Here is a 24756-nt window from a genome sequence, read left to right on the forward strand (position 1 = left end):
CTATCCCTCATCTCAGTTCACTGGGCTCCAGCACTGCAGCCTTTGTCTCCAAGGAGCAGGGGAGGGTTTGGTTGTACCCCAGATGCAAGGACCAATCCTGGATGCACTGATTCTGCAGAAGCTTTATTTATTGGTGGATTCAGTTTCAGCGTCCCGACTCAGTTACTCCAGTACCATCAGCCACCACCACCCAGATGGCCCCAGCTCAGATGGCCCCGTACCCCACCCTAGCGACCCGCAGGTGCCTTTCATGGGCTTGTGAGAGTAACTGGCGGTTCAGTGGTCGGCTCCTCTAGTGGATAATTCCATTCAAAGCCAATGCTCTTGATGCCAAGGAGTCCATACTGGCCATAGATGCCCACCAGCACCTGCCCCTCTTGGCTGGGGTAGGCAGAGAAGATCTGGCCATCGAGCTTCCCAAAATAGAAAGTGCGGTCCTTGCTGGTGTACAGGACCATACCCCGGAGGAAAGCTTGGAAGGCGACAAAGACTTTTGTGATGTATTCGCCTGGCTGCAGGGTGACTTCCTGGATATTCCCACCTGAGGCGCCCTGTTTCACGTCCCAGGTGTCTCCAAGTTTCACCTGGACACTGAGGGAGAGGCAAAGCTTTGGACGCCCAGATCTGGGATGGCCCAGCACATCCCGGGTCCTCAGCGCCCCCACCCTCCTTCCCAGGATGCAGAGAGTCCAGCGCCATCAGAATTCGGGTCCCTGACACAAACTCACTGGTCACCAACCCTGGTTCTACCACTTTCAGGCCCTGTGATCTTGAGCTCATTACTCAGCCTCTTTGGACTTAGTTTCCCCATCTGCAAAGTGGATGTGATTTTTGGGAGGAGTCACTGAGGTCCAGGTGAGGAGAGCTCCGAGCAGTGCCTGGTCCACATGACTGCAGAAGGCACCAGCTGCCGTCACTGTGGCCCACATATGAGCTGCCTCAGGATGAGCCTGGACCTCCCCAGCCTTAGTGACTCTGAGCAGAGCAGCTCACAGGCCGAGGGGCAGGTGACTTCCCACACTCGCAAGCACTTCCCCGACGGGGCTTATCTGGATCCCTCCCTCACCCTGCTGCTCTCCTAGGACGCACCCCTCCGGCTCGCCACGCTCACACAGTCTCCTCTGCTGCTGGGCTTCTCTGCCCTCTCCCAGGATCCCAGAACTCTTAAGTGCAGGGCAAAAATCCATCCCAGACCTCCAGCAGAGACACCTCGATATGAAGGAAATGGTCCTGGATTTCTGCCTCTAACACTTCTGCTGACTCATGTTCAGTCAGTGGTCCACTCTGACCCTTACCTCCTGTCTTCTTTGACAGTAATCGGACAGACTTTTCCCTGAATTTCCTATCAGGCATGGGGACGGAGAGGTCATTTTTGGTTGAGTTGAGCTTGGGTTGAAGGGAGAAGGTAGGGAGGACGGTCTGACCTCTGCTCAAGCCATGAAGCATCACTGGGAGCCAGGCATGCGTGGGAAAAGTGGCTACAGGTGCCTACCGCCTGCCCTGAGTTCCTGAAACTGTGGGATGGGTGGGGACATGGCCTCACTCACCTTTTCACCAGGAGAAGACCCACAGACACCCGCAGCCCTGTGATTTCATGGTCGTAATCTTCAGTGGTGGTGAAATACTTGCCTCCTCCAGGGCCGTACATCTCTGCAGAAAAGAGAACAAAAGGGAAGAAAATCCCCACGCAGTGATATGGGGGCAACCTCTGCCAGAACAGGGGACCCCGTCCCTCCAGGCAGACAGGATGGTTCTGTGACCAGAGTTAGTCTGGGACAAGGGCCAAGTGAGGCCCTGGCTCTCCTGGAGGGAGGCAGGGGAAGTTGAGGGCAGACTCCACCGACTTACTCCCTGCCCAGGTGGGGCCCCCCAGGAGGGCAAGCGTGAGCAGCAGCAGCATGGCCTCTGGCCGGCGCATCCCAGGGCTCTGTGGGAAGAAGAGAGGCCTCCTGACTCCAAAGCAAGGGCAGTGTGGCCTCGCTGGGCCCCACCCGTGGAGCCAAGCACCTTACCTCGCCTGTGACTGGGTGTCTGATTGTGTCGGGCACCCTTCACATCGCCTTTATACTCTCCTGGGCCCTCTGGGCCCCCATCCAGAAGGAAGGAGCAAGGGGCCACCAGGGGACAGGAAGGAGCTGGCCGTGGGGCTCTTCCTGGGGGAAGGCCCAGGGCCGGCCTTGGGGAGGCTCCCGGACGTGTGGCATTTGCTGTCTTGGCTCTGCAGCCTACATAAACAGAGCTGGGGACAGTGACAGGCACTTCACAATCATCTCTGGGCTCTCTCAGTCAACACTGGTGCCGACCTGGATGGCAGAGTTGGGGAGAGGCTGGCTTCTTGGCTTCCACCCGAGGGTAACAGGTCAAGGGTCCACAAAAGCTCCGTGGGACCCACTGCCACTGTGGGCGACCTGGAGTCAGGGCCTCCTTCAGACTCAGGCAGCAGCTGGTGCCTGGCAGACTTCATAGGACCCAGGCTGAGCTCGATGCGGGCCCCAAGAGAGCTTGAATGGACCACCCAGCCCTTTGTGTCCTGTGCCCTGTGCAACAGGTGCCCCAGGCACTGGCCCTCAAGGCACTGCCCTTGGAGGCTGCCTGGGTTTCTCCTCTGTGCTGCATCTGGGTGGAGCGGGTATGAGCCAGTGTTCAGGGGCTCAGAGATCATGGGAGGGAAGGACACCAAAGGAGCAGTCCTTGCCACGATGGGAGGCAGAGGGCCTGGGGAGGGCGACCCCCCAGGCTGGTGTTTGGAGATGTCTCATCCCAAGGACCCTGAAGGACCCAGGGCATTGGGAGTGAGCTGGAGTCTACAGAAGAGGTGGGGTGTCGGATAAGGATCAGGGGAGAAGAGATAAAGGCTGTCAGATGCCCTGCAATCAAGGGACAGATTGCAGCTCAAACGCAGTTCCATGCGTGTCCTCAGGACACCTTTTGTGTGTGTTCCAGGGACTGAAGCTCCGCAGGGCCCGTGACCACTCAGAACAGCCACAGAGCCGTGATCACCAACACAGGACCCTGGAGCCAGAGGAGGGTCCAGCCCGGCTTCCTTATGTAGCGGGGCTGGGATCTGCAGGCACTTGCTTCACCTCTCTGGGCCTCTGTTCTGTGTGGATAACAGCAGAACCTCCCCCTGAGGGTGCTGTGAGGAGCTGAGATCCTCCCCCCGGGGCCAGTTTCCCTGACCCTTAGACTTTATGCCTTGGGGGAGACTGTACAACGTTAATTTTTGGAAAGAGCAAAAGCTGAGAAATCACAGACGCGTCCACCTGGAGATGCCGAGAGCCCCGGTGGTGGATCCCTGGCTTTGGAAAACTTGGGTGGAGAGGGTGGGGGACGCTCCCACTGCACACCCATCGCCCAGGGAAACAGGGTGGAAGACCAATGTGTCTGGACCCCACATGCTTCCCAGGCAGAGGGGTGTGGAGAAGGGCTTTGCGCATGCACAGAATGACTGGAAGTGCTGGCTCGCCAGGAACGGGGACGCTGGTCTCAACGGGATGAGGGTGGGCAGGGGCTGCGAGAGGGGCGGGACTTTAATGGCTTGAACCAGGGCCTGCGCCAGGGGTGGCGATATATGGCCCAGCCAACCACCACCTGGGCACCTCTGCCCAGCCAATGAGCAAAGAATGTCTCCTACATGTTAACATTCTTAGGAAACATTCTAAAGAACGATGTCTTGTGGTCCATGAAAATTATTTGAAATTCCCATGCCCCAGTTCATAAGTCAAGCATCATTGGCCCACAGCCACCGTGCGCTCATCGGCATGTGGCCTGTGGCTGCCTTCATGCTTGCACAGAAGCTCACATGGCTGTGACAGAGACCTGCAGCCCCTGAACCTAAAATTCTACTATCTGGCCCTTCACACAAAACGTCCGCCCACCCCTGGTCAATACCTATTCCCAAAGAACCACCATAGCCCTGTACATGGTGCTGGATGGCACAGTCAGGAAGGGGGCTCCCCGTGACCCCCCAGCCCTGATGGGGCAGGAGCAGAGCAGCACATTAGCCTTGGCACCTGGCCCTTGCTCTGGCGCCTGCACCATCTCCCTGGAGAGGCTGGGTTTCTACTGACTAGTGTTTCAAGGTGAGGCCCCAGTTGCACCCCTCTGCACCCCCTCAAGCGCTCCTCTGATTTCGAGGGAAGCAGAGCCCAGGCTGGGGGAGGGTAAGAGGAGCCCCTCTCAGGAGGAACCTGCTTCAGGGAGGTGGAGGTGGAAGAGGCCAAGCCCTTGGCCAGCACAGCTCTTGGAGGCAGGAGCTCAGAGGTGGCACAAAGGGGCTGTGTTCTTGCCCCAGCCCAGCCTGAGGGCGCCTTTCCATGTTTTGCTGGCAGTTCAGAGGCCTTCTTTCTAACTCCAGGCTGACAGGGTTTGGCGCCCAGAAGGAGAGTCATCTGGGCCAGGACTCCAGAAGCACCAGCTGGGATTGTGGGGACTTGGAGGAAGAGACAGTGCACACTGGAGGGGATGTTAAGATGGTGCGAACACGAGGATCACACATGCTCTTTCACACACGTGCACTTGAAGATGCATGCATACACATGCAGCCAGACACACACCGCCCAGCCTCTCCTGCACGCGGGGGGCATGCACACACGACACTCCTCCTCACCTGCATGCCTGACCTGGGGAAGAAGCCCACCTGGTGGGAGGCACCCCTTTCCCACTCTCCATCTGCCCTGGCCCAAGTGCTGGCCCTAAGCCTGCGCTCAGGGAGACTCAACACAGGCCCTTTGTCCCTTGGAATCAGGGCTCCCAAGAGAGGGATTTACTGAGCATTTATTCCTGCCCCGGGCACACCCAGTCCTCATTCTGCCAGGAGAGGGGAACAATGAGGCCTTCTCCTGCCTGCAGAGGTGGCCCCGGGCCGGCTGGTCCTTGTGTGTCAGGAGTCGGGTTAGGGCCACAAGCCCCTGGCCTCCCTGCCCTCCAGGTGTGGGACTTGGGAAGACCCCTCTGTGGCTCTGCAACCTGAGGCACAGCAGACAAGAGGGTCTCCATCTGCACCCACTCAGTGGGTGGGGCCTCCCTGTGGCCTGGGGGCCAGGCTGAGCCTCTGCAGGAAGCCCCCAGCCTCACTGGAGGCAGGAACATGAGTCCCTGGCTAGGATCTCCGGATAGGACTGGCCTGACTGAGACTCTGAGCAAAGTCAGGAGCTGTCTCCTCCCAGGGCCTTGGCGGCTCCCTGGGACTCAGGAACCAGAGGGAAGGTCCTGCTGCCTGGGGGAGGGGCAGGATCAGAAGCCCAGGGGCCTTTACCCCAACCCCAGCAGGTCAACACGGGCTGTGCCTGTGGGCTTGCCCTTGAGCGGCTGCTGCTGGGGAAGGAGGCCCTGGGGGAAGGAGGCCCTGAGGGAAGGAGGCCCTGGGGGAAGGCACTACAGCCTTGTGCTCCTGAAACCACAGCTCCCGCATGCCTGCAGCACACTCACTGAGTTCCCGTTGGTGCCACACCTGCACTAAGCATTTTTTTTTTTTTTTTTTTTAGAGGCAAACTCTGTCTCTGTTGCCCAGGCTGGAGTGCAGTGACTCGATCTCGGCTCACTGTAACCTCCACCTCCCGCGTTCAAGTGATTCCCCTGCCTCTGCCTCTGCCTCCAAGTAGCTGGGATTACAGGCACCCACCACCACGCCTGGCTAATTTTTTTATTTTTAGTAGAGATGCGGTTTCATCATATTGGCCAGGCTGGTCTCGAACTCCTGACCTTGTGATCTGCCTGCCTCGGCCTCCCAAAGTGCTGGGATTACAGGCGTGAACCACGGTGCCTGGCATAGTTTTTTTCTTTTTTTTTTTTTTTTAAAGAGATAGGGTCTCGCTTTGGCACCCAGACGGGAGCCAGTGTAGTGGTATGATTCTAGCTCACTGCAACTTTGAAGTCCTGGGTTCCTTCCACCTCAGTCTTCTGAGTGTAGCTGGGTCTACAGGCCCACACTACCACACCCAGCTAAGGAACCACAGAGCCCCAAAGAGGGAAACACAGACCCGGCTCAGGGAGCTCCCAGGTCTGGGCTCCCCTGAAACACTGCAGCTTTTCTCTCCTTCTCTTCACCGGAAATGTGGAGAGCAAGGGCCATGTTCAGCCGTGTTTGTGTTACAGCTCCTTTATCTTCGCCATTTCATGGGTCCCGAGTTCTTGTCCTGTGACCAGGAAGAACGAGGTACGCAGACAAGTGGAGGGTGAGCAAGGCAAAGAGGAGCTTTACTGAGTGATAGAACCAAATTTTGGGTAAAGCAGTTAGAGTCAGTTACTACTATACTGGTTGGACAAAGAATAGTTGTTAACTGTGAAGATGTGACAAAATTATGTGAGGCTTAGAATGTAAGAGCTATTCTTTAAATGTCTGTGCAGGATTCTCTTGGTCTCAATTTCTCACCCTTGAAGGTAGAGTGTTACCTTTCCTTCTGGTGTAGGGAGAGTCTTTTACATGGACTTTTCATCCTTTGCTTTAAAGAAACAGCACAAAGGTCAAAATGATTTTTTTGAAAACTGCCGTTTTCAAGTGTCTTTACTTAAATAGTCAATATGCCAGAATACTGAGGAGTTTGGAGAAAAGAGAATTTAGTTTAGAGAGGGATAAAGAAGAGGTGTAGAAATGGGACAGGAAGGCTGCAGATAGGAAAGAATCTCAGCTCGCTTTGAGCCAGTGTCTTGTGGAGAGGCAATTTTGAATCAGAATGCGCTTAGAACTTCAAGAAACACATGAAGTATGCCACTCATTCAGATTGCTTAATTTTAGGCTCACGGTCTCATAATTTAGCCCTAAAAGACAATTTTGGGGGAACTCAAAAGACCCCCAGTGAAGCGAGTGTCATTGTCTGGGGTAAATACCCGAGGTTTGTTGCCTCATGCCAAGGAAATCAAGGACACAGACACATGTGGAGTGAGATTAACAATGGAGGTTTAGTAGAAGAAAGAAAGAGAAAGGAGAACAGTTCTGTCTCCAGTGAAGGAGAGGGGTTCCTGAGTGGGACTTCTTGCCCGCAGCAGAGTGCACAGGGTTTTATAGACAGGCTTGAGGACGCGGTGCCTGATTTACATAGGGCCCAAAGATTGGCTGGACAAGGTGTGACGTTTACATAGCGTGTGGGGAAGCTGGTCACCCCACCCTAATCTCTTATTATGCAAATAAGGTCTCTACTTGGCCAGCGCCACGTTGCCTGCTCCTTACTGTGCATGTAATTGACAAGGAAAGAGGAAGATGGAGCCACCATGCTGGACGTGCCTAGTCCCCAGTTAGCCTTTTCCTACGACACAGCTGCTAGCATTCACCCATGCAAGCTTCTAGCTTGCTTGTCTATATCTGCAGCTCGATTTTACAAGCTGCTCTTTGTTAGAAAAGAAAATAACTTGGGGGCTGCTTTTCATTAGAAAGAAAACCTGCCCAGGCACGGTGGCTCACGTCTATAATCTCAGCACTTTGGGAGGCCAAGGGGGTCAGATCACCTGAGGTTGGGAGTTCGAGACCAGCCTGAACAACATGGAGAAACCCCGTCTCTACTAAAAATACAAAATTAGCCGGGCGTGGTGGCACATGCCTGTAATCCCAGCTACTCAGGAGCCTGAGGCAGAAGAATTGCTTGAACTTGGGAGGTGGAGGTTGCGGTGAATCGAGATCTCACGACTGCACTCCAGCCTGGACAAGAGCAAAATTCCATTTCAAAAAAAAAAAAAAAAAGAAAAAGAAAGAAAGAAGAAAACCATACCAAGAACTTCTTTCCCCTCGCTATCTGCCTAAATAATCTCTTCTTAACTCCTATATCACCAGGAGGGCCATAAAAGATCCGAAGTAGCTCAGGTGTACTCTGTCCCTTGATTTGAAAGCACCTCCAGCCTCAGTCACTGAGCCACAGCCAAGGACTTAGCAGCCCCCTCTTCGAATCCTCTCACTCCCCCACACTCTGTCCCCCTCACACTGCTTTCTCCTGCCATGCCACTGCCTTCCACAGGCCATTTCCACCGAGGAAAAGGAATCATCTTGTACGTCCACTATCCAGAATCTCCACTCTTTCCACCCCTTTGCTGATGTAAGTAAGAGTAATGACCTGCTCCCTGCAGGCACTGAGGATTAGATCCATGCAAGAATTCAGCAGAGAAACGACAGGAAAACCCTTAGTCCTGTCCAAGGGATCACTAACGATTACAATAAAAAGCAACTAGTGAAGGCATTTAAGAGGAAATTTGCCTGCAATGGGACGGTAACTGAGCATCCAGAATACAGAGAAGCCATTCAGCTACAGGATGACCAGTGCCTTGTAGAGGTAGGACTGGCTAAGGACGATCGGCTGATGGTTCAAGGATTTTAACTACTTGTGGCTCACTGAAACTTAAGTGAGGATTTCCTCGTAATGAGTAGAATTTCCCTTCTTTCCCTTGTTACAAGTTTAAAAACCTCACAGTTTGTCTAATGTAACCATTTGGGGTCTGCTTTTAACTTGGACTAGTGTAATTCCTTTATGCAATAAACTGAAAAAATAAAAATAAAAAAATAAAAACATAGCTAAGGGAGGACCATGATCTTCAAACACGGAGCCAGCTGGAGTCCCACAAGGGGAAGCATTATTGCCTAATCCCTGGGTGCCCAGAGCCTCACCTCAGGGCTGCGCCAGCTCTGAGGCATCCTATGCCCCAGGATTACTCTCAACATGGTGGGGGGCATGGTCAAGAGAGAAAAGCCCACCCTGGTGTCCTTGTCCTCAGTGGGCCAATGCTGAGGCCCCCACAGGATTGAACCAGTTGCCTAGAATGGCACCCTCCGTGTTTGTGCAAGCTCATCAGCGTTCCCTCCTTCCCTGCCTCAGTTTCCCCACTTCCTGCAATCACCTCCCAGATAAACTACCTGCACCCATGTCCTGGTCCTAGGTCAGCCTTGGGGGAACCATGGTAAGATCAGGATGTCTGGCGTTTCTGTGCTGGATCCTTAGGGGGTGAGGGATGTCAGGATCATTTCCTCCAATGCACACACCCCCACTCCAGGCTTCTCAGCTCCTGGCACCCTGGAACTACTCTTGTTCCATTGCAGGGCATGATATGCGTCTAATTTCAGCTACTCAGGAGGGTGAGGCAGGAGGATCGAGATCAGCCTAGGAGTTCAAGACCAGCCTGGGCAACACACAATTCTCTTTCTGATCAAAACAGAACAGATGTGGGTGTGAGCCAGGGGCACAGACAGGCCTGCTGCACAAGAGAGAATGAGCTGTCCATGAAGCCACTGCATTTGAGGAATACTCTGCAAGCCATCAACTGGAATGTATTTATTACCAAACAAGACAGAAGAGAACCAGGGCCTGACTTAGCAGTGGCCCCAGCCTGCACGGGCTTGCGTAGGCTCAGGCTGGCCCCAGGAGTGGGAGAGCCCAGAGAAGAGGGAGAAAGAGCAGCAGCCAGGAGGGGTCTGGCTGGGACATGCCACTCTGGGCCATCAGCTTCTGGATCCACCCGAAGTGGTAGCTGACATTGGTGTAGACACCGGGCCGATTGGGCCGACCACAGCCCACTCCCCAGCTCACGACTCCGATCTGATACCACAGTCCATTCTTGTTACAGGCCAAGGGTCCACCTGAGTCACCCTGGGGAGCAGCGGGGCTGAGGTCAGCCTGGGGTGGAGTGAGTGGGGCAGGGGAGAAGCCGAGAGCAGGAAGGGCTGTGGGGCTGGGTAGACTGGGTGCACATCCTCCTCCTCCCCCTGGCAGCGGCCAAGCCTCCGTTTCTGCATCTGCAGAGTGGGGCAACAGTCTCCACCTCCCGCGGTTGGCATGAGGGTCAAATAAGGCACAGGGACACAGGTTGCTTTCCTGGGCTGGGAGTGGTGGCAGGGACACTCACGAAGCAGGAATCCTTCTCGCCTTGGGCATCGCCAGCACAAACCATGTCTCCAAAGATGTCCGTGCGGAAACTGTACTTGAAGAAGAGGTAGTTGCACATAGAGTTGTTTATGATGGCAACCTGAACTTCCTGGAGGGTGTAGGGAGATGGCAGTTCTGTGCGGACGATAGAGGGAAAGAGAGACACACCAACTTGAGGCCCCTCTAGGGAGGGATGGCATAGGCTATGGGGGTGGGGGTCCTAGGGCACCCACTGTGCCTGGCAGGTTCATCTCCATTACCCCCAGCTCCAGCCCAGACCCCAGCACAGCAGAGGCCCTCAACAGCATCAAGAAGGCCCCAGCGAGAGACAGGCTGTCAGAGCTCCCCCAGCCTCACTTTCCCTATCTGTAGAATGGCAACAATGGCCCTGCCTGCACCCACGGAGAGATTCCTTAGCAAAAAGGAGCAGGCGGGGGGCGGGGGCGAAGACAGCTGAGATGGTGTTAAGATGAGTACCCAAAGCCAGACTGCAGCCCTGGCCTCAGTAGCAGCTGGGCGCTTTCAGGGCCTGGGCACAAGCTTGTTGCGGCACTCTTAGGGCCCCCCTAGTACCCCTGGGAGGCAGCAGTCATCAGGACCCACTCCCAGATAAGGAGAGTCAGGGGGATATCACCCTGCTGACCCCCGGCAAGGCACTGGGGAAGTCTCAGAGCCTGACAGGAACCCACACCTGTCCAATTCCTGCCTCAGAGTCCCAGCCAGCACCTTGTGCTGCAGAGGATGACAAAAGACAACAAGGCCCAACCTGCAGGCAGCGCTTCCCATCAGCAGGGCCTCTCCTAAGCCCTTGGGACTAACAACCTGGGAACTAGCCTGTGATGTGGAACCATCATTACCCTGTTTCACAGGGGAGGAAACTGAGGCACCGTGAGATGAACAGATTTGCCCAAGGCCTCCCAGTCAGTGCAGGGCAGAGCAAAGGTGCATACCAGGCAGGGGGCTCCAGAAGTGCCTGCCCCCGCCACCCCTACACTGTGAGTTGAGGTGCAGCCTGGGGTTGGTGTGACCTGTCCACTCTGGGCTGGGGAGAGAGGGTGGCAGAGGCAGCCTGGCCGTGCCCCCGGCTCACACCCACTCATCTTTGCAGCAGGGGCCCTTCTCAGGGAAGGGAAAGGATCCCTCCTCTAGAGGGAGGCGGCTCCAGTGCTGAGTTTCCCATTCCCGCTTCCAACTGCCGGGGTGTGACCTGGGGACATCCCTTACCCTCTCTAAGGCAAGGGGCCCTGACTTCTCCATTTATCAGTTCTTGGCAATTTCCATAACCCTCTCAGTTTTCTCATCTGTAAAATGGGTATAAAAACGTTACCAACTTCATTCCTAGGTGAGCTCCAGGAGGAGGAGAGGCCGCACCTGCCTCACTGCTGAGTCCCCATGCCTAGAACAGTGCCAGGCACACTGCGTGTGCTCAAGGAACCACGTTTGTTATTGTTACTACTGTTGTGGGATGATGCAGGGACAGGCCAGACAGGGGAGCAGAGGGAAGGGGATTCCTGATACAGAGAACACACCCAGTCGGGGGCTGCCGGCCCCAGGGCTCCTGCAGATGCTGGGCCCACTTCTTTCAGGGCATGTGTGTTGGGGGACATGCAAGTGCCAGGGCAGGCCCACCAGAGAATCCCCAGAGGGGTTTCCGTGGGAGCTGCGGTTGAGCATGGCTTGAAAATTTATGGGGAGAGGAATGGGCTCAGTGCTGCAGGAGAATCGGCCAGAGCTAGGGTGGGTGCAAGAGGCTTGGAGAGGCAGCCCGGGAGCCTGATGCCTGGGGCATTGGTGAGCACCGGGGGAGGTGGAAAGATGCAGCAATAAATTCAAGTCTGACGTTTATGTCGCCAAGCCCTCCAGAACCCCTCCACCACCCCACCACCCACAGGCCTGCACCAAGCTGGCCTCCCTCTCACACTCTCCTTCTGGCCCCCACAGCCCCTGGAAGAGAGAGACTGGGTGTTTGGTCCCTGCCCTGGCAGGTGAGGAGAGACTGCGCACAAGAGGGGCGTAGTCTGCACTCCCAGACCAAGCAAGGGGCTATTGTGCCTGTGTAGGGGAACAGGTGAACAAAGACAGTTCCTCCCTGACCCGCCTGTCCCCAGCCTCACCCTCATCCTCTTTGATGTTCCCCCAGCCGGTCACCCAGCAGTCTGTCCGGTTCTGAAACTCAAATGTGGAAGCCTGGAGACAGATGGGCTGGATGTGGTTAGTGTAGGTGACAGGTGCAGACAGCTTCACCAAGGCAATGTCATAGGGTGAATTCCCCAGGTAGCGAGGGCTCAGATAGATATTAGACACGAAGTAACGGGTGTAGTAGGCCTGCAGGCTCCAGAAGGATGGCATGGAAGTCAGCTGGCCAAACTGGATCGTCCACCCAGAGGGATCACTAAGGTCACTCTCTCTGGTAGAAGAGAAGAGAGCAATCAGGGGCCCTGGACGGAGGGCTGGCTGCCTGAGCACAACTGGGGCCCAGTCCAGGAGGGGAGACTGTGGCGTTGCTACTACTTGCTAACACCCAGGGTCCCCTGTAGAAATGAAAGAGCCCAGAGATATCACAACCAAAGTCCTAGGACCTGCTCCTGGAGCAGGAGGGTGGGGTCTTGTCATCTCCCAGAGCTGTCCCAAGGACCCTTGCATTAAGCCAAGGCCTCCAGGGGCACCCCCATGCAGCCCAAGGAGGAATGGGCAGATGCACCACGGCAATGTGGGCTTGGCAGGATGGAGTCCACACAGTGTCCCGGGCGTGCTTGCCTTGGTTCAGCGCTTCACACTGTACTGCACGTCCACCAGGAGGGGAGATGAGGGTGGGATGGATGGTGGTGAACTTTGGGTTAAAAGAAAAAGGGAGAGAATACCCAAAAGTGTGTGGAAATGTTCTGGAAGAACATTCTGGAAGAACCTGAACAGGGTTCCCTCCAGGAGACCCAAAAGGAACTGGAGTGGGTGTAAGAACTGGAGTGGGTGTAACCGGCTGCAGCAGAGCCGGGGGCTCAGTAGAACACCAGGCGGCATCCACGCACCACATTCACGCCCAAGTGTGGCATCAGACCATAGGTAAAGTTAGGTGGCACTCCCTCCAGCCCTGCTCCTGCCCGTCCCCACACCCCTCAGTTCGCACCCCACTCACTCTTCAAAGCAGTGCGCTGCCGTGAGCGCCCAGCGATGGCTCAGCAGACTCGCTCCGCACACGTGGGAATCCCACAGGCGCAGGCTCCCCTGCCATGGCCAACGCCCGAGTTCAGCGTCCTGTCCACCCACGATGCGCCTCATGATGACCCGTTGGCCGCATGGTCCTCGGATGGTCAGAGGAACTGCTGAGCCGCGGGAGGCAGCCCTCCAAGCCCGACCTCTCCCTTTCTCCCCTTCAACCCAGCCAGGAAACCACGTTTTTGCCCACCCAGTGTCCCCTCGCGTGTGTACAGCAGGAAGTAGGTGACACTGGAGACCCTCCCACGTGCTCTGCAGGGCCTGCCCATCCCCCTCCAGCGCCCTTTAGTTACCTTCCACACCAACAGAGTTCTCGATCCCGGGGGCGGGGCCGAGAGAGCAGTAGAGGCCCCCCTCCCCTCCCCCCGCCCCCGTGCACCTCGGCCCAACGGCCCTGGCGGACATCGCGCATCCTGGGCGCCCTACCTGACGACAGATCCGCCTCGTCTGACTCTGCAGGAGACAAGAAGTGAGCTCCCCGCGGCCTCCACCTCCCGTCCTCCCCATCGCCCCCTGTCCCCGTCCCGCCAGCAGCGCCCCGAGCTCACCCGGCTTCCCGAGTCCCGCCAGCGCCAGCAGCAGCGCCAGCAGCAGCGCCCCGCGCGCGCCCATGGCCTCCTCTCCAGTGGCCTGGTGCCTCCTCTGCCTCCTCTCGCGCCGGGCCCGGGGCGCCCCCTGGGGGCGGGGCGGGGTGGGAGCTCTGCCCTCTACTCCCAGCTTCACACTCCTGGGCCCAAGAGCTGTTTGGGGACTCTCAGACCTGGTAGCGCCCTGGCTTTCAGCTCCTAGGGTGAATCTTCAACCACACTCCTTGATGTGGCCCAGACCCGGTGGACCCCACAGTCCCTTTCTTGTCTGCAGCCCAGAGGTCCTGGCTGCCCACTTGGTGCCCGGTGTCCTCCACCTACCACCTCCTCCAGCACCAAGGGCCTGGCCCTGAGCCAGGAGTCCCCTTAAAGCCGGGGGCCCCTGAGGGCCGGGTGGGGCCTGGCAGCATGGCTGGTCCTTCATGAGACTTTCTTTTTTTTTCTTTTGAGAGGGAGTCTCGCTCTGTCGCCCAGACTGGAGTGCAGTGGCTGGATCTCAGCTCACTGCAAGCTCCGCCTCCCGGGTTCACGCCATTCTCCTGCCTCAGCCTCCCAAGTAGCTGGGACTACAGGCGCCCGCCACCATGCCCAAGTAGTTTTTTTGTATTTTTAGTAGAGACGGGGTTTCACTGTGTTAGACAGGATGGTCTCGATCTTCTGACCTCGTGATCCACCCATGTCAGCCTCCCAAAGTGCTAGGATTACAGGCTTGAGCCACTGCGCCCGGCCCATGAGACTTTCTTGGGAAAACAGTGCTCCTGGGCCGGTTCCACCCAGAATGGGGATCCTGCCAAGTCTCTACCCAGGCCATCCCCACTGTGGGCTCCCACTGGGCTTTCTTCACTCCTCTGAAACAATTTTTTTTCTTTTTTTTTTTTTTGAGATGGAATTTCGCTGTTGTCGCCCAGTCTGGAGTGCACTGGTGTGATCCCAGCTCACTGCAACCTCCACCTCCCAGGTTCAAGCGATTCTCCTGCCTCAGCCTCCTAAGTAGCTGGGGTTACAGACACATACCAGTACACCTGGCTCATTTTTGTATTTTTAGTAGAGACGGGGTTTCGCCATGTTAACCAGGCTGGTTTCCAACTCCTGATCTCAGGTGATCCACCCCCTCCGCCTCTCAAAGTGCTGGGATTACAGGTATGAGCCACCGTACCCGGCTGCAATTCCACTTCTGAGTATACAGCCAAAAGAACTGAAAGGAAGGTCTTCAAGATATATTGGTTTTTGTTTTTTTGGGAGGGTTTAGTTTTGGGGGTTTGTTTGTTTTTGAGATGGTGTCTTGCTCTGTCGCTCGGGCTGGAGTGCAGTGGCGCGATCTTGGCTCACTGCAACTTCTGCCTCCTGGGTCCAAGTGATTCTCCTGTCTCGGCCTCCAGAGTAGCTGGGATTAGAGGCACCCACCACCATGCTCGGCTAATTTTTGTATGTTTAGTAGAGATGAGGTTTCGCCGTGTTGGCCAGGCTGGTCTTGAACTTCTGACCTCAGGTGATCTGCCCTCCGCGGCCTCCCAAAGTGCCAGGGTGAAGGTGTGAGCCACCATGCCCGGCCTTCAAGAGATATTTGTATACCCACATTCATAGCAGGATTATTCACAGTAGCTGACATGAAAGCAACCCAAGAATCCATTGATCAATGAACGGATCAGTGAAAATGGGAATGTACAATTACATGCCACATAATGAGGTTTTGCTCAGTGATTGACCACACAGGTACACAACAGTGGTTCCATAAGATTATAATACCATATTTCGATTGTACTTTTCTATGTTTAGATACACAAATACGTATTATTGTGTTAGAGTTGCCTACAGTGTTTAGTATGGTAACAAGCTCTGTAGCTTTGTAGTCTAAGAGTAATAGGCTAGACCGCCTACCCTGGGTGTAGCAGGCTATGCCACATAGGTATGTGGAAGTGCACTCTGTGATGTTCCTGCAATGTTGACATCACCTAGCCACGCTTTTGTCAGAAGGTATACTTCTTGTTAAGTAATGGATGACTTTCTGCTGAACTAGACATTTAAAATGGTTAAAGTGGGCCGGGCGCTGTGGCTCTCACCTGTAATCCCAGCACTTTGGGAGGCTGAGACGGGCAGATCACAAGCTCAGGAGTTCGAGACCAGCCTGGCCAATATGGTGAAACCCCATCTCTACTAAAAATACAAAAATTAGCTGGTGGTGCTGGTGGGTGCTGTAATCCCAGCTACTCGGGAGGCTGAGGCAGGAGAATCTCTTGAACCTGGGAGGTGGAGGTTGCAGTGAGCCGAGATAGCATCACTGCACTCCAGCCTGGGCGACAGAGCGAGACTCTGTCTCAAAAAATTAAAAAATAAAATGGTTAAAGTGGTTTCATGTTATGTGTATTTTATCACAATAAAAAATAATGTTTTAAAACCTGTGAATAGGCCGGGCATGGTGGCTCACACCTACAATTCTCACCAGTTTGGGAGGCCGAGGCGGGTGGGCCCCTTGAGGTCAGGAGTTTGAGACCAGCCTGCCCAACATGGTGAAACGCCGTCTCTACTAAAAACACACAAATTAGTTGGGTATGGTGACTGGTGCCTGTAATTCCAGCTACTCAGGAGGCTGAGGCAGGAGAATCGCTTGAACCAGGAGGCGGAGCTTGCAGAGAGCCGAGATTACACCACTGCACTCCAGCCTGGGCGACAAAGAGTTCATCTCAAAATAAATAAATAAATAAATAATAAAACCTGTGAATATACACTTCCAAATTTGTGATTTCATTGTATGCAAATTACGCTTCAAAATGAGAGAAGCCCAACCCTACGACAGTCTGGTTAATGACACGCATGCAGACGTGTCTGAGGGGAAGTGAACTGAGGTCAGCACCTGATATGTCTGAGGAAAGAAGATGAAGCGATGGGTGGACGGAGGGTCCGGGACATGGGCAAATGTAGTGACACCCACACAGGAGAATGCTGAGGACTGGAGAGGCAGGGAGTGCATGGGTGTCGCTGTCACCTTTTACTCTCCAATATGTCTGAATTTGGGTGGTAAATGTAGGGGAAATGTCTGTTGGCTTTGTCCTTGGAGGACAGCTCCTCAGGGCCCATCCTCAGCTTCCGCCATCTTGGTCTGTCTGGACCGTCCATCCTCGAGTCTCAAAAATTCCAGGCCCTCCACATGGCTCACGGTGGGGGCCGCAGTCAGGAACTGGCCTCCCGGACCAGTGACGCACCCACAGGGCTACTCCCTCTGCATCCTCCCAGGGAGGGCTCAACCACTCCTGCAAAGGAGATGAGCAACTGACTCAAACCAGTTTGAGGCTGTTCTAGTGCCTGACACCATCGAGGGCCTCGTCCGGGCTGGTCCTCATGTATCAGTCCATTCTCACGCTGCTAATAAAGACATAACTGAGGGTAGGTATTTTATAAAGGAAAGAGGTTTAATTGACTCACAGTTCAGCATGGCTGGGGAGGCCTCAGGAAACTTACTATCACGGCAGAAAGGGAAGCAAACACGTCCTTCTTCACATGGTGGCAGTAAGGAGAAGTGCCAGGCAAAACGGGGAACATCTCTGTATAAAACCAGCAGATGTTGTGAGAATTCACTCTCTATCACGAGAACAGCAGCATGGCGGTAACTCACTGCTCACGATTGAATTACCTCTCACCAGGTCCCTCCCACAACATGTGGGAATGATGGGAACTACAATTCAAGATGAGATTTGGGCGAGGACACAGCCAAACCATATCACCTCAATAACACGGACTAGTTTCCCCAGCAGACGGCTGGCGGCCACAAACATTGTCTCGCTCCTCCCTCCCAACAGCCTCAGGCGCTGGGGTGTGCTGGGGCCTGTTTATTGACAGAGAAACCGAGGCTGAGAGTGGCTGCGTGAGGTGCAGTCAGGAACAGGGCGGGAGTGTAGCGCCGGGCCAGGCTGCTCAGGTCACTTATCACGGAATCTACCGGGGCAGGTGCGAAGGCTGAGCCCGACATCCTTCCTCCATTCACAGGACAGGGCCCGAGCAAGTCAGCTGGAGCACAGCCACGGAGGTGGACAGGGTGGGCCCCTGTGAGGCACTTCCTGGCCCCCAGGAGGGGAGGTCAGGGGAGTGGGGCAAGCCCCAGTTTCTAAGCACGTGCCTGCCTCAGGAGAGATTCAGAGGGATGCTAACCAGGTGCTATGGGCTGTCTTTGTCCCCAAAAGTTCATATGTGGAAGCTCTAAGCTCTAAGCATATGTGTCAGAGGTAGGACCTTTGAAGGTGATGAGGTTGAGATGAGGCCATGAGCACAGGACCCCCAGCGATGGGTTAGGGCCCTTATAAGAAAAGGAGACCAGGACTCTCTTCTTCACCCCTCCCCAAATAAGAGGACACGGTGAGAAGATGGAGGTCTGCACGCCAGAAAGGAACCCTCACCAGCAGCCGCATCGCTCAGCACTTTGATCCTGGACTTCCAGCCTCCAGAACTGTGAGAAACAAACGTCTATCGTCTACCAGCCCCCTATGGCGTGGGATTTGTGTTACAGCAGCATGAGCTGACCCAGACGCCAAGGAGCAACACATGCACCAGGGCAGGCTGCAGAAACCAGAACCCGGGAATCCCGCCTCCATCAACTTGAAACTTGGGAATAGTGCATTCTATTTTCAACACTAGTGGAAGGTGAATTATATGAAAGATTAGGCAAAATGTGTCTTTATGTGTCCTGGTTTTCCAATGAAAATATTGAGTTTCTCTGGGGAAAGTGCAGATAAAACGCTTAGCACAGAGTGTGGTACCAACAGGAACTCAGTGAGGGCGCAGGCAGGCGTGCGGGAGCTTCGGGTTTCAGGAGCACAAGGCTGCAGTGCCTTCCCTCAGGGCCTCCTTCTCCAGCAGCAGCCGCTCAAGGACAAGTCACAGGCACAGCCCGGTGTCGCCCTGCTGGGGTTGGGACAAAGACCCCTGGGCTTCTGATGCGGCCCCTCCCCCAGCCAGCAGGACCTTCCCTCTGGTTCCTGAGCCCCAGGGATCCGCTGAGGCCCTAGGAGATGTCAGCTCCTGGTTTTGCCCAGGGTCTCAGTCAGATCAGTCCTACCCAGAGATCTGAGCCAGGGACTCAGGTTCTTGCCTCCGGTGAGGCTGGGGGCTTCCCGCAGAGGATGAGCCTGGCCCAGGGGCTGCAGGGAGGTCCTGGCTGCTGCATGAGCTACAGATGGAGACCCTCTTGTCTGCTGTGCCTCAGGCTGCAGAGCCACAGAGGGGTCTTCCCAAGTCCCACACCTGAAGGGCAGGGAGGCCAGGGACTTGTGGCCCTAACCCAACTCCTGACACACAAGGGCCAGCCGGCCTGGGGCCACCTCTGCAGGCAGGAGAAGGCCTCATTGTTCCCCTCTCCTGGCAGAATGAGGACTGGGTGTGCCCGGGGCAGGAATAAATGCTCAGTAAATCCCTCTCTTGGGAGCCCTGATCCCAAGGGACAAAGGGCCTGTGTTGAGTCTCCCTGTACGCGGGCTCAGGGCCAGCACTTGGGCCAGGGCAGATGGAGAGTGGGAGAGGGGTGCCTCCCACCAGGTGGGCTTCTTCCCCAGGTCAGGCATGCAGGTGAAGAGGGGTGTCGTGTGTGCATGCCCCCCGCGTGCAGGAGAGTCTGGGTGGGCCTGTGTGTCTGGGTGCACATGTGTGAACAAGCATGTGTGATGCCTGTGTTCGCGCCATCTGAACATCCCCTCCAGTGTGCACTGTCTCTTCCTCCAAGTCCCCACAATCCCAGCTGGTGCTTCTGGAGTCCTGGCCCAGACGACTCTCCTTCTGGGCGCCAAACCCTGTCAGCCTGGAGTTAGAAAGAAGGCCTCTGAACTGCCAGCAAAACATGGAAAGGCAGGTCGGGCATGGTGGGTCATGCCTATAATCCCAGCACTTTGGGAGGCCAAGGTGGGTGGATCATAAGTTCAGGAGTTCGAGACCAGCCTTGCCAACATGGTGAAACCCTGTCTCTACTAAAAATACAAAAAAATAGCTGGGCATGGTGGTGGGTGCCTGTAATTCCAGCTACTCTGGAGGCTGAGGCAGGAGAATCATTTGAACCCGGGAGGCAGAGGTTGCGATGAGCCGAGATCACACCCTTGCACTCCAGCCTGGGCCACAGGGCGAGAGTCTGTCTCAAACAAAACAAAACAAACCATGAAAAGGCACCCTCAGGCTGGGCTAGGGTGAGAACACAGCCCGCTTTGTGCCACCTCCAAGCTCCTCCCTCTGAGAGCTGTGCTGGCCAACGGCTTGGCCTCTTCCACCTCCACCTCCCTGAAGGAGGCTCCCCCTGAGACGGGCTCAGCTGCCCACTGCCCGTGCCTGGCCCTTGCTGCCCCTGAAAGTCAGAGGAGTGCTGGACAGGTGGTGCAGAGGGGTGGTGCAGGGGGTGGGAGCAGAGGGGTGGGAGCAGAGGGGTGGTGCAGAGGGGTGGGAGCAGAGGGGTGGGAGCAGAGGGGTGGGAGCAGAGGGGTGGGAGCAGAGGTACTGTGGGGTCCTCACCTTGGCACATCAGTCAGTGGAAGCCCAGCTCTGACCAGCCCCTCCAGGGAGACGGTGCAGGTGTCACAACCAGAGCCAGGTGCCAAGACTAAAGTGAGACTCTGCTCCTGCCCCATCAGTCTCTGGCAACTTCTGTTTTACTTTCTGTCTCTATGCTTTTGGCTCCTCTAAGTACTTCATATTTGTGAAATCATACAGTGTTCTTCTTTTGTAACTGGCTTATTTCACCTGCGCACAGCGTCTTCATGGCTCATCCAGATTGTAGTATGTGTCACAATTTCCTTCCTCCCTCTCTTTCTTTCTTTCCCTTTCTCTCTCTTTCTTTCTTTCTTTCTCTTTCTTTCTTTCTTTCTTTCTTTCTTTCTTTCTTTCTTTCTTTCTTTCTTTCTTTCTTTTTCTTTCTTTCTTTCTTTCTTTCGTCTTTCTTTCTTTAATATTTTTTTTTGACACAGTACAGTGGTGAGATCTTGGCTCTCTGCAGCCTCAGTCTCCCAGGCTCAATGTAATCGTCTTACCTCATCCTCCCAAGTAGCTGTGACCACAGGTGTGAGCCACCACACCCAGCTACATTTTTATTGTTTTGTTATTTTATTTTTATTATTTTTATTTTCTTTTTGAGACGAAGTTTCACACTGTTGCCTGGGCTGGAGTGCAGTGGGGCGATCTCGTCTCGCTGCAGCCTCTGCCTCTCGGGTTCAAGTGATTCTCCTGCCTCAGCCTCCCAAGTAGCTGGGATTATAGGCGTGCGCCACCATGCCCAGCTAATTTTTGTATTTTTAGTAGAGACGGAGTTTCACTATGTTGGCCAGGCTGGTCTCAAACTCCTGACCTCATGATCTTCCCACCTCGGCCTCCCAAAGTGCTGAGATTACAGGCATGAGCCACCGTGCCCGGACCATTTTTATTTTAAATTTTTTGTAGAGCAAAATGTTGTCCAGGCTGGTCTTGAACTCCTGGCCTCCAGTGATCTTCCTGCCCTGGTCTCCCAAAGTGTTGGAATTATAGGTGCGGGCCACCCGTGCGGCCCCCCTAGTTCTCTTGTCCTCCTCCCCCTCACTAAGACAGCCAAAACAATGAATACACAATTAACTTTCGTTTTTCTTTACTTTTCTTTTCTTTTTTGAGACAGAGTTTCGCTCTTTTTGCCCAGGATGGAGTGGAATGGCGCGATCTCAGCTCACTGCAACCTCCGCCTCCCGAGTTCAAGCGATTCTCCTGCCTTACCCTCCCAAGTATCTGGGATTACAGGCGCCTGCCAACATGCCTGGCTAATTTTTTTTCTTTTCTTCTTTTTTTTTTTTTTTTGAGACGGAGTCTCACTCTGTCGCCCAGGCTGGGGTGCAGTGGCGTAATCTCCACTCACTGCAAGCTCTGCCTCCCGGGTTCACACCATTCTCCTGCCTCAGCCTCCCGTGTAGCTGGGACTACAGGCGCCCACCACCGCATCTGGCTAATTTTTTTTTTTTGTATTTTTTAGTAGAGATGGGGTTTCACCAGGTTGGCCAGGATGATCTCGATCTCTTGACCTCGTGATCTGCCTGCCTCGGCCTCCCAAAGTGCTGGGATTATAGGCGTGAGCCACCACGCCCGGCCAACAATTAACTTTTAATGAAAATAACTGAGGAAGAGCACCAGAGTGCTTTAGAGGAGTAACAGAAACCTGGCGAGCAGAGAAACTCAGGATGGCCGCATGAAGAACTGGGCCTGCACCCCAATCCCCAACCAGGATCAGCTGGGAATGAGGCAAGGAGGTCAGCAAGGGGATCCCAGGAGCCCCACAAGCACCTTGGACACCTACAGCCGTCACCACTGGCGTCCCCTGTCTTCACAGGCACTAAGCCCAGGCAAGGGGGCTGCCTGAGGCCACACAGCTGAGCTCCCTGCAGAGGAGTCCACAGTGAGCCCATTTCCTGTGTCATGTGGCTACCGCACTGTGCCATTGTTGAACTGGAACTACGGCCAGAGCATATCTTGCCCTGGGATTGAGTAGCCACAGTTGCCCTTCATCCCTGAGACTAAGCCACCACTGAACCACCTCAGCCTGGTGGCTTTATACCCCACAACTGAGCCGTGAGCAGCGGTCACGCCCTTGCTCCTGGGGCCAAGCAGAGGTAGAGGTGCTCCACCTAACCTTCCCGCTTCTCCGCTCAGGCCAGAGGTGAAGCCACAATCTGCCTCCCAGGAAAACAGCACCTCGGCTGCTCAGAGCAGAAGTTAGAGAAGCGTGCTGCATTCCAGGAAACGGTGCTGGGGCTACGCAGAATAGTCACATTCCCCAGGCCTAAGCTAAAGCAGTCCACTTCCCCTAGGAGATCACTGCCCTGGCTGAGCTGAGCAGCTGTGAATCCCGGGGATGACCTGATGTAGTAGCTCGCATCCCAGGGAAACAGAGCAGTGGCTGAGCTGAGACACTGCCCTATGGGCCAGCTCCAGCACCTTGCCTCCCTGGAGTCGGATTAGCCTCCTAGAGATGGAGCTGCGGAGATAGCCCTCTCCCTGGAAAGTGGAGTCTCCCTGGGCTGCTCCCTGCCTTCCCCTGCGATGTGCTGTTTCCTGCCACCTCCCTCCCCAACAGGGCGGAAATGACAGCTGTGCTCTGCTATTCTGCCACTGTATCTAGCCTCATGAAGTCTGGGATACTGCCAAGCCCCACCATCTAGGGGCTTAGAGTCGCTACTGCATGGAGCCTCAGCCCCTGAACCCTGAGTAGCGCTGAGCCCCTAAACCCTGAGTTATGCTGAGCCCCTGAACCCTGAGTTATGTTGAGCCCCTGAACCCTGAGTTATGCTGAGCCCCTGAACTCTGAGTTACGCTGAGCCCTACTGGCTCAGGTCCCAGAGTGGCAGCCATACCCTGATCCCCAGGTTTAAACCTGAAGAACACCACATCTTCCCCGGAGTTGGGCCACTGCTCTGCCCTGTCCCACAGGGTAGAATCACAGCTACAACCCAGCCCCCTGGGCATGACCTGCTAGGGAGTGCATCAGAGGTACAGATCCTGGCTCTGTGGGCAATGCACATTCAACCCTGCCACAGAGAGTAAACCTGCACCCAATGACCCAGGCCTTGCCCCAATTTGTACGCCAGGCCCTGAGCCTAGGACCCCAGCTCCACATCTACTCCAAGCACCTGCAAATGAAAGCCAGTGCCACTGCATCTTCTTGTAGGCCATATCAAACTTGACACCAAAAAGTGCCATTTGGCTGCATATCCCCATTGTGGGGAAAATAAGAATAGGAGGATCCCAAAACCCTTTGACATCAAGGACATTAACAACCACTGCCACAAATCTCTACAGCCTGGGCCTCGAGGCACCCACAGTTATTGCTGATGCTCAACACAGCTGAAGAGCTGCACGGAGACCATATCACTGCACCTATCTGGAAACACGGTCGCCACACCATTTCCAACCAGCACACTATGACCCAACTGCAGGTAAAAGTCTATCTCTACGAAAGCCACTCTAGAAACTTTGGAAGAGGCGATTGTTCCACCAGATGTACAGACATCAGTGCAAGGACACAGGAAACATGAAGGAGCAAGAAAATTTGGCACCAAAGGAACATAACTGTCTAGTAACAGACCCTAATGGAAAAGGAAATCAGTGAACTGTCAGAAATAAATTCAAAATAATGATCTTAAGAAAACTAAATAAGGCTGGGTGCAGTGGCTCACAGCTGTACTTTGGGAGGCCAAGGGGGGTGGATCACCTGAGGTCGGCAGTTCAAGACCAGCCTGATCAACATGGTGAAACCCCGTCTCTACTAAATACAAAAAATTATCCAGGCATGGTGGCACGTGCCTGTAATCCCAGTCACTGTGGAGGCTGAGGCAGGAGAATCAAATCATGAGCCAAATAAGCCCCTTTACTGTATAAATTACCCAGCCTCAGGTATTCCTTTAAAGCAATGTAAGAATTCACTAAGACACCCCCGAATTCTCCAGATCGCCCCCTGCCCATCACACCTATCAAATGGTGTCTATTCATTTGATGCCTGGAGGTGTAGCCTCTGTCTCCCATGGCCTGTGGGGAGTGCGGTTCTGGGCAGGGCAGATGCCAGCATCTCAACAGGGCTTGGCCATGGTAGCAAGAGCTCTGAGTCCTCTGGACTCTGACTGTCCCCCAACCCATGTGGATTTCCTACCCAAAGTCCAAACCTGCCTGCCCATTCCCCACATTCCCCCAGACCTCTGCTTCTTTCACAGGCAGCCACCCCACCCCAAGGTGCTCCAGCTGACTCTCCTTCCAGTTGGCTCCTCCAATCCCAGTTCCACTCTCAGTCTCTACCTTTCCTCTTGCCTCGCCAGCATATGGCAATGGAACCCTGGGGCCCTGCTGTCACCCACAATGGGCCACTCTGGGATGTGGACATCGCCTTTTATCTCTGAAGTCATTCCCTCTGGCCAAACTCCATCTCTAGGCCAGGCACAGTGGCTCACGCCTGTAATCCCAGCACTTTGGGAGGCTAAGGTGAGAGGATCACGAGGTCAGCAGTTCCAGACCAGTCTGGCCAACATAGGGAAACCCTGTCTCTACCAAAAAAAAAAAAAAAAAATACAAAAAAATTAGCTGGGTGTGGTGGTGTGCACCTGTAATCCCAGCTACTTGGCTGAGGCAGGAGAATCACGTGAACC

The 24756-nt window shown here is 54.9% G+C and overlaps 1 protein-coding gene and 1 pseudogene across 6 annotated transcripts; one reads left to right on the top strand and one right to left on the bottom strand.

The window, feature by feature from the left end:
• On the bottom strand, positions 1-24660 carry PRSS21 (serine protease 21). 6 transcript variants are annotated; one of them, XM_037989954.2, is made up of 8 exons: positions 13604-15289; positions 13482-13508; positions 12976-13141; positions 11957-12249; positions 9823-9977; positions 1849-1927; positions 1548-1650; positions 1-591 (listed from the first exon to the last, which is right to left on the bottom strand). In XM_037989954.2, the coding sequence occupies exons 1-8, from the start codon at positions 13665-13667 to the stop codon at positions 249-251; spliced, it is 1230 nt and encodes a 409-aa protein (XP_037845882.1). In that variant the 5' UTR covers positions 13668-15289; the 3' UTR covers positions 1-248. The 6 variants fall into 6 exon arrangements, with proteins under 6 accessions (XP_037845882.1, XP_072871181.1, XP_037845883.1 ...); XM_007982974.3 differs by lacking the exons at positions 1-591; positions 1548-1650; positions 1849-1927 and adding an exon at positions 2018-9566 and having other exon boundaries at positions 13604-20019; XM_073015079.1 differs by lacking the exons at positions 1-591; positions 1548-1650; positions 1849-1927 and adding an exon at positions 9459-9566 and having other exon boundaries at positions 9823-9951; positions 13604-24651.
• Positions 2308-8303, top strand: LOC119621207 (uncharacterized; annotated as a pseudogene).
• Positions 24661-24756: the final 96 nt, after the last annotated feature.

This window comes from Chlorocebus sabaeus, chromosome 5 (assembly GCF_047675955.1).
Source record: "Chlorocebus sabaeus isolate Y175 chromosome 5, mChlSab1.0.hap1, whole genome shotgun sequence".
Lineage (NCBI taxonomy): Eukaryota > Metazoa > Chordata > Mammalia > Primates > Cercopithecidae > Chlorocebus > Chlorocebus sabaeus.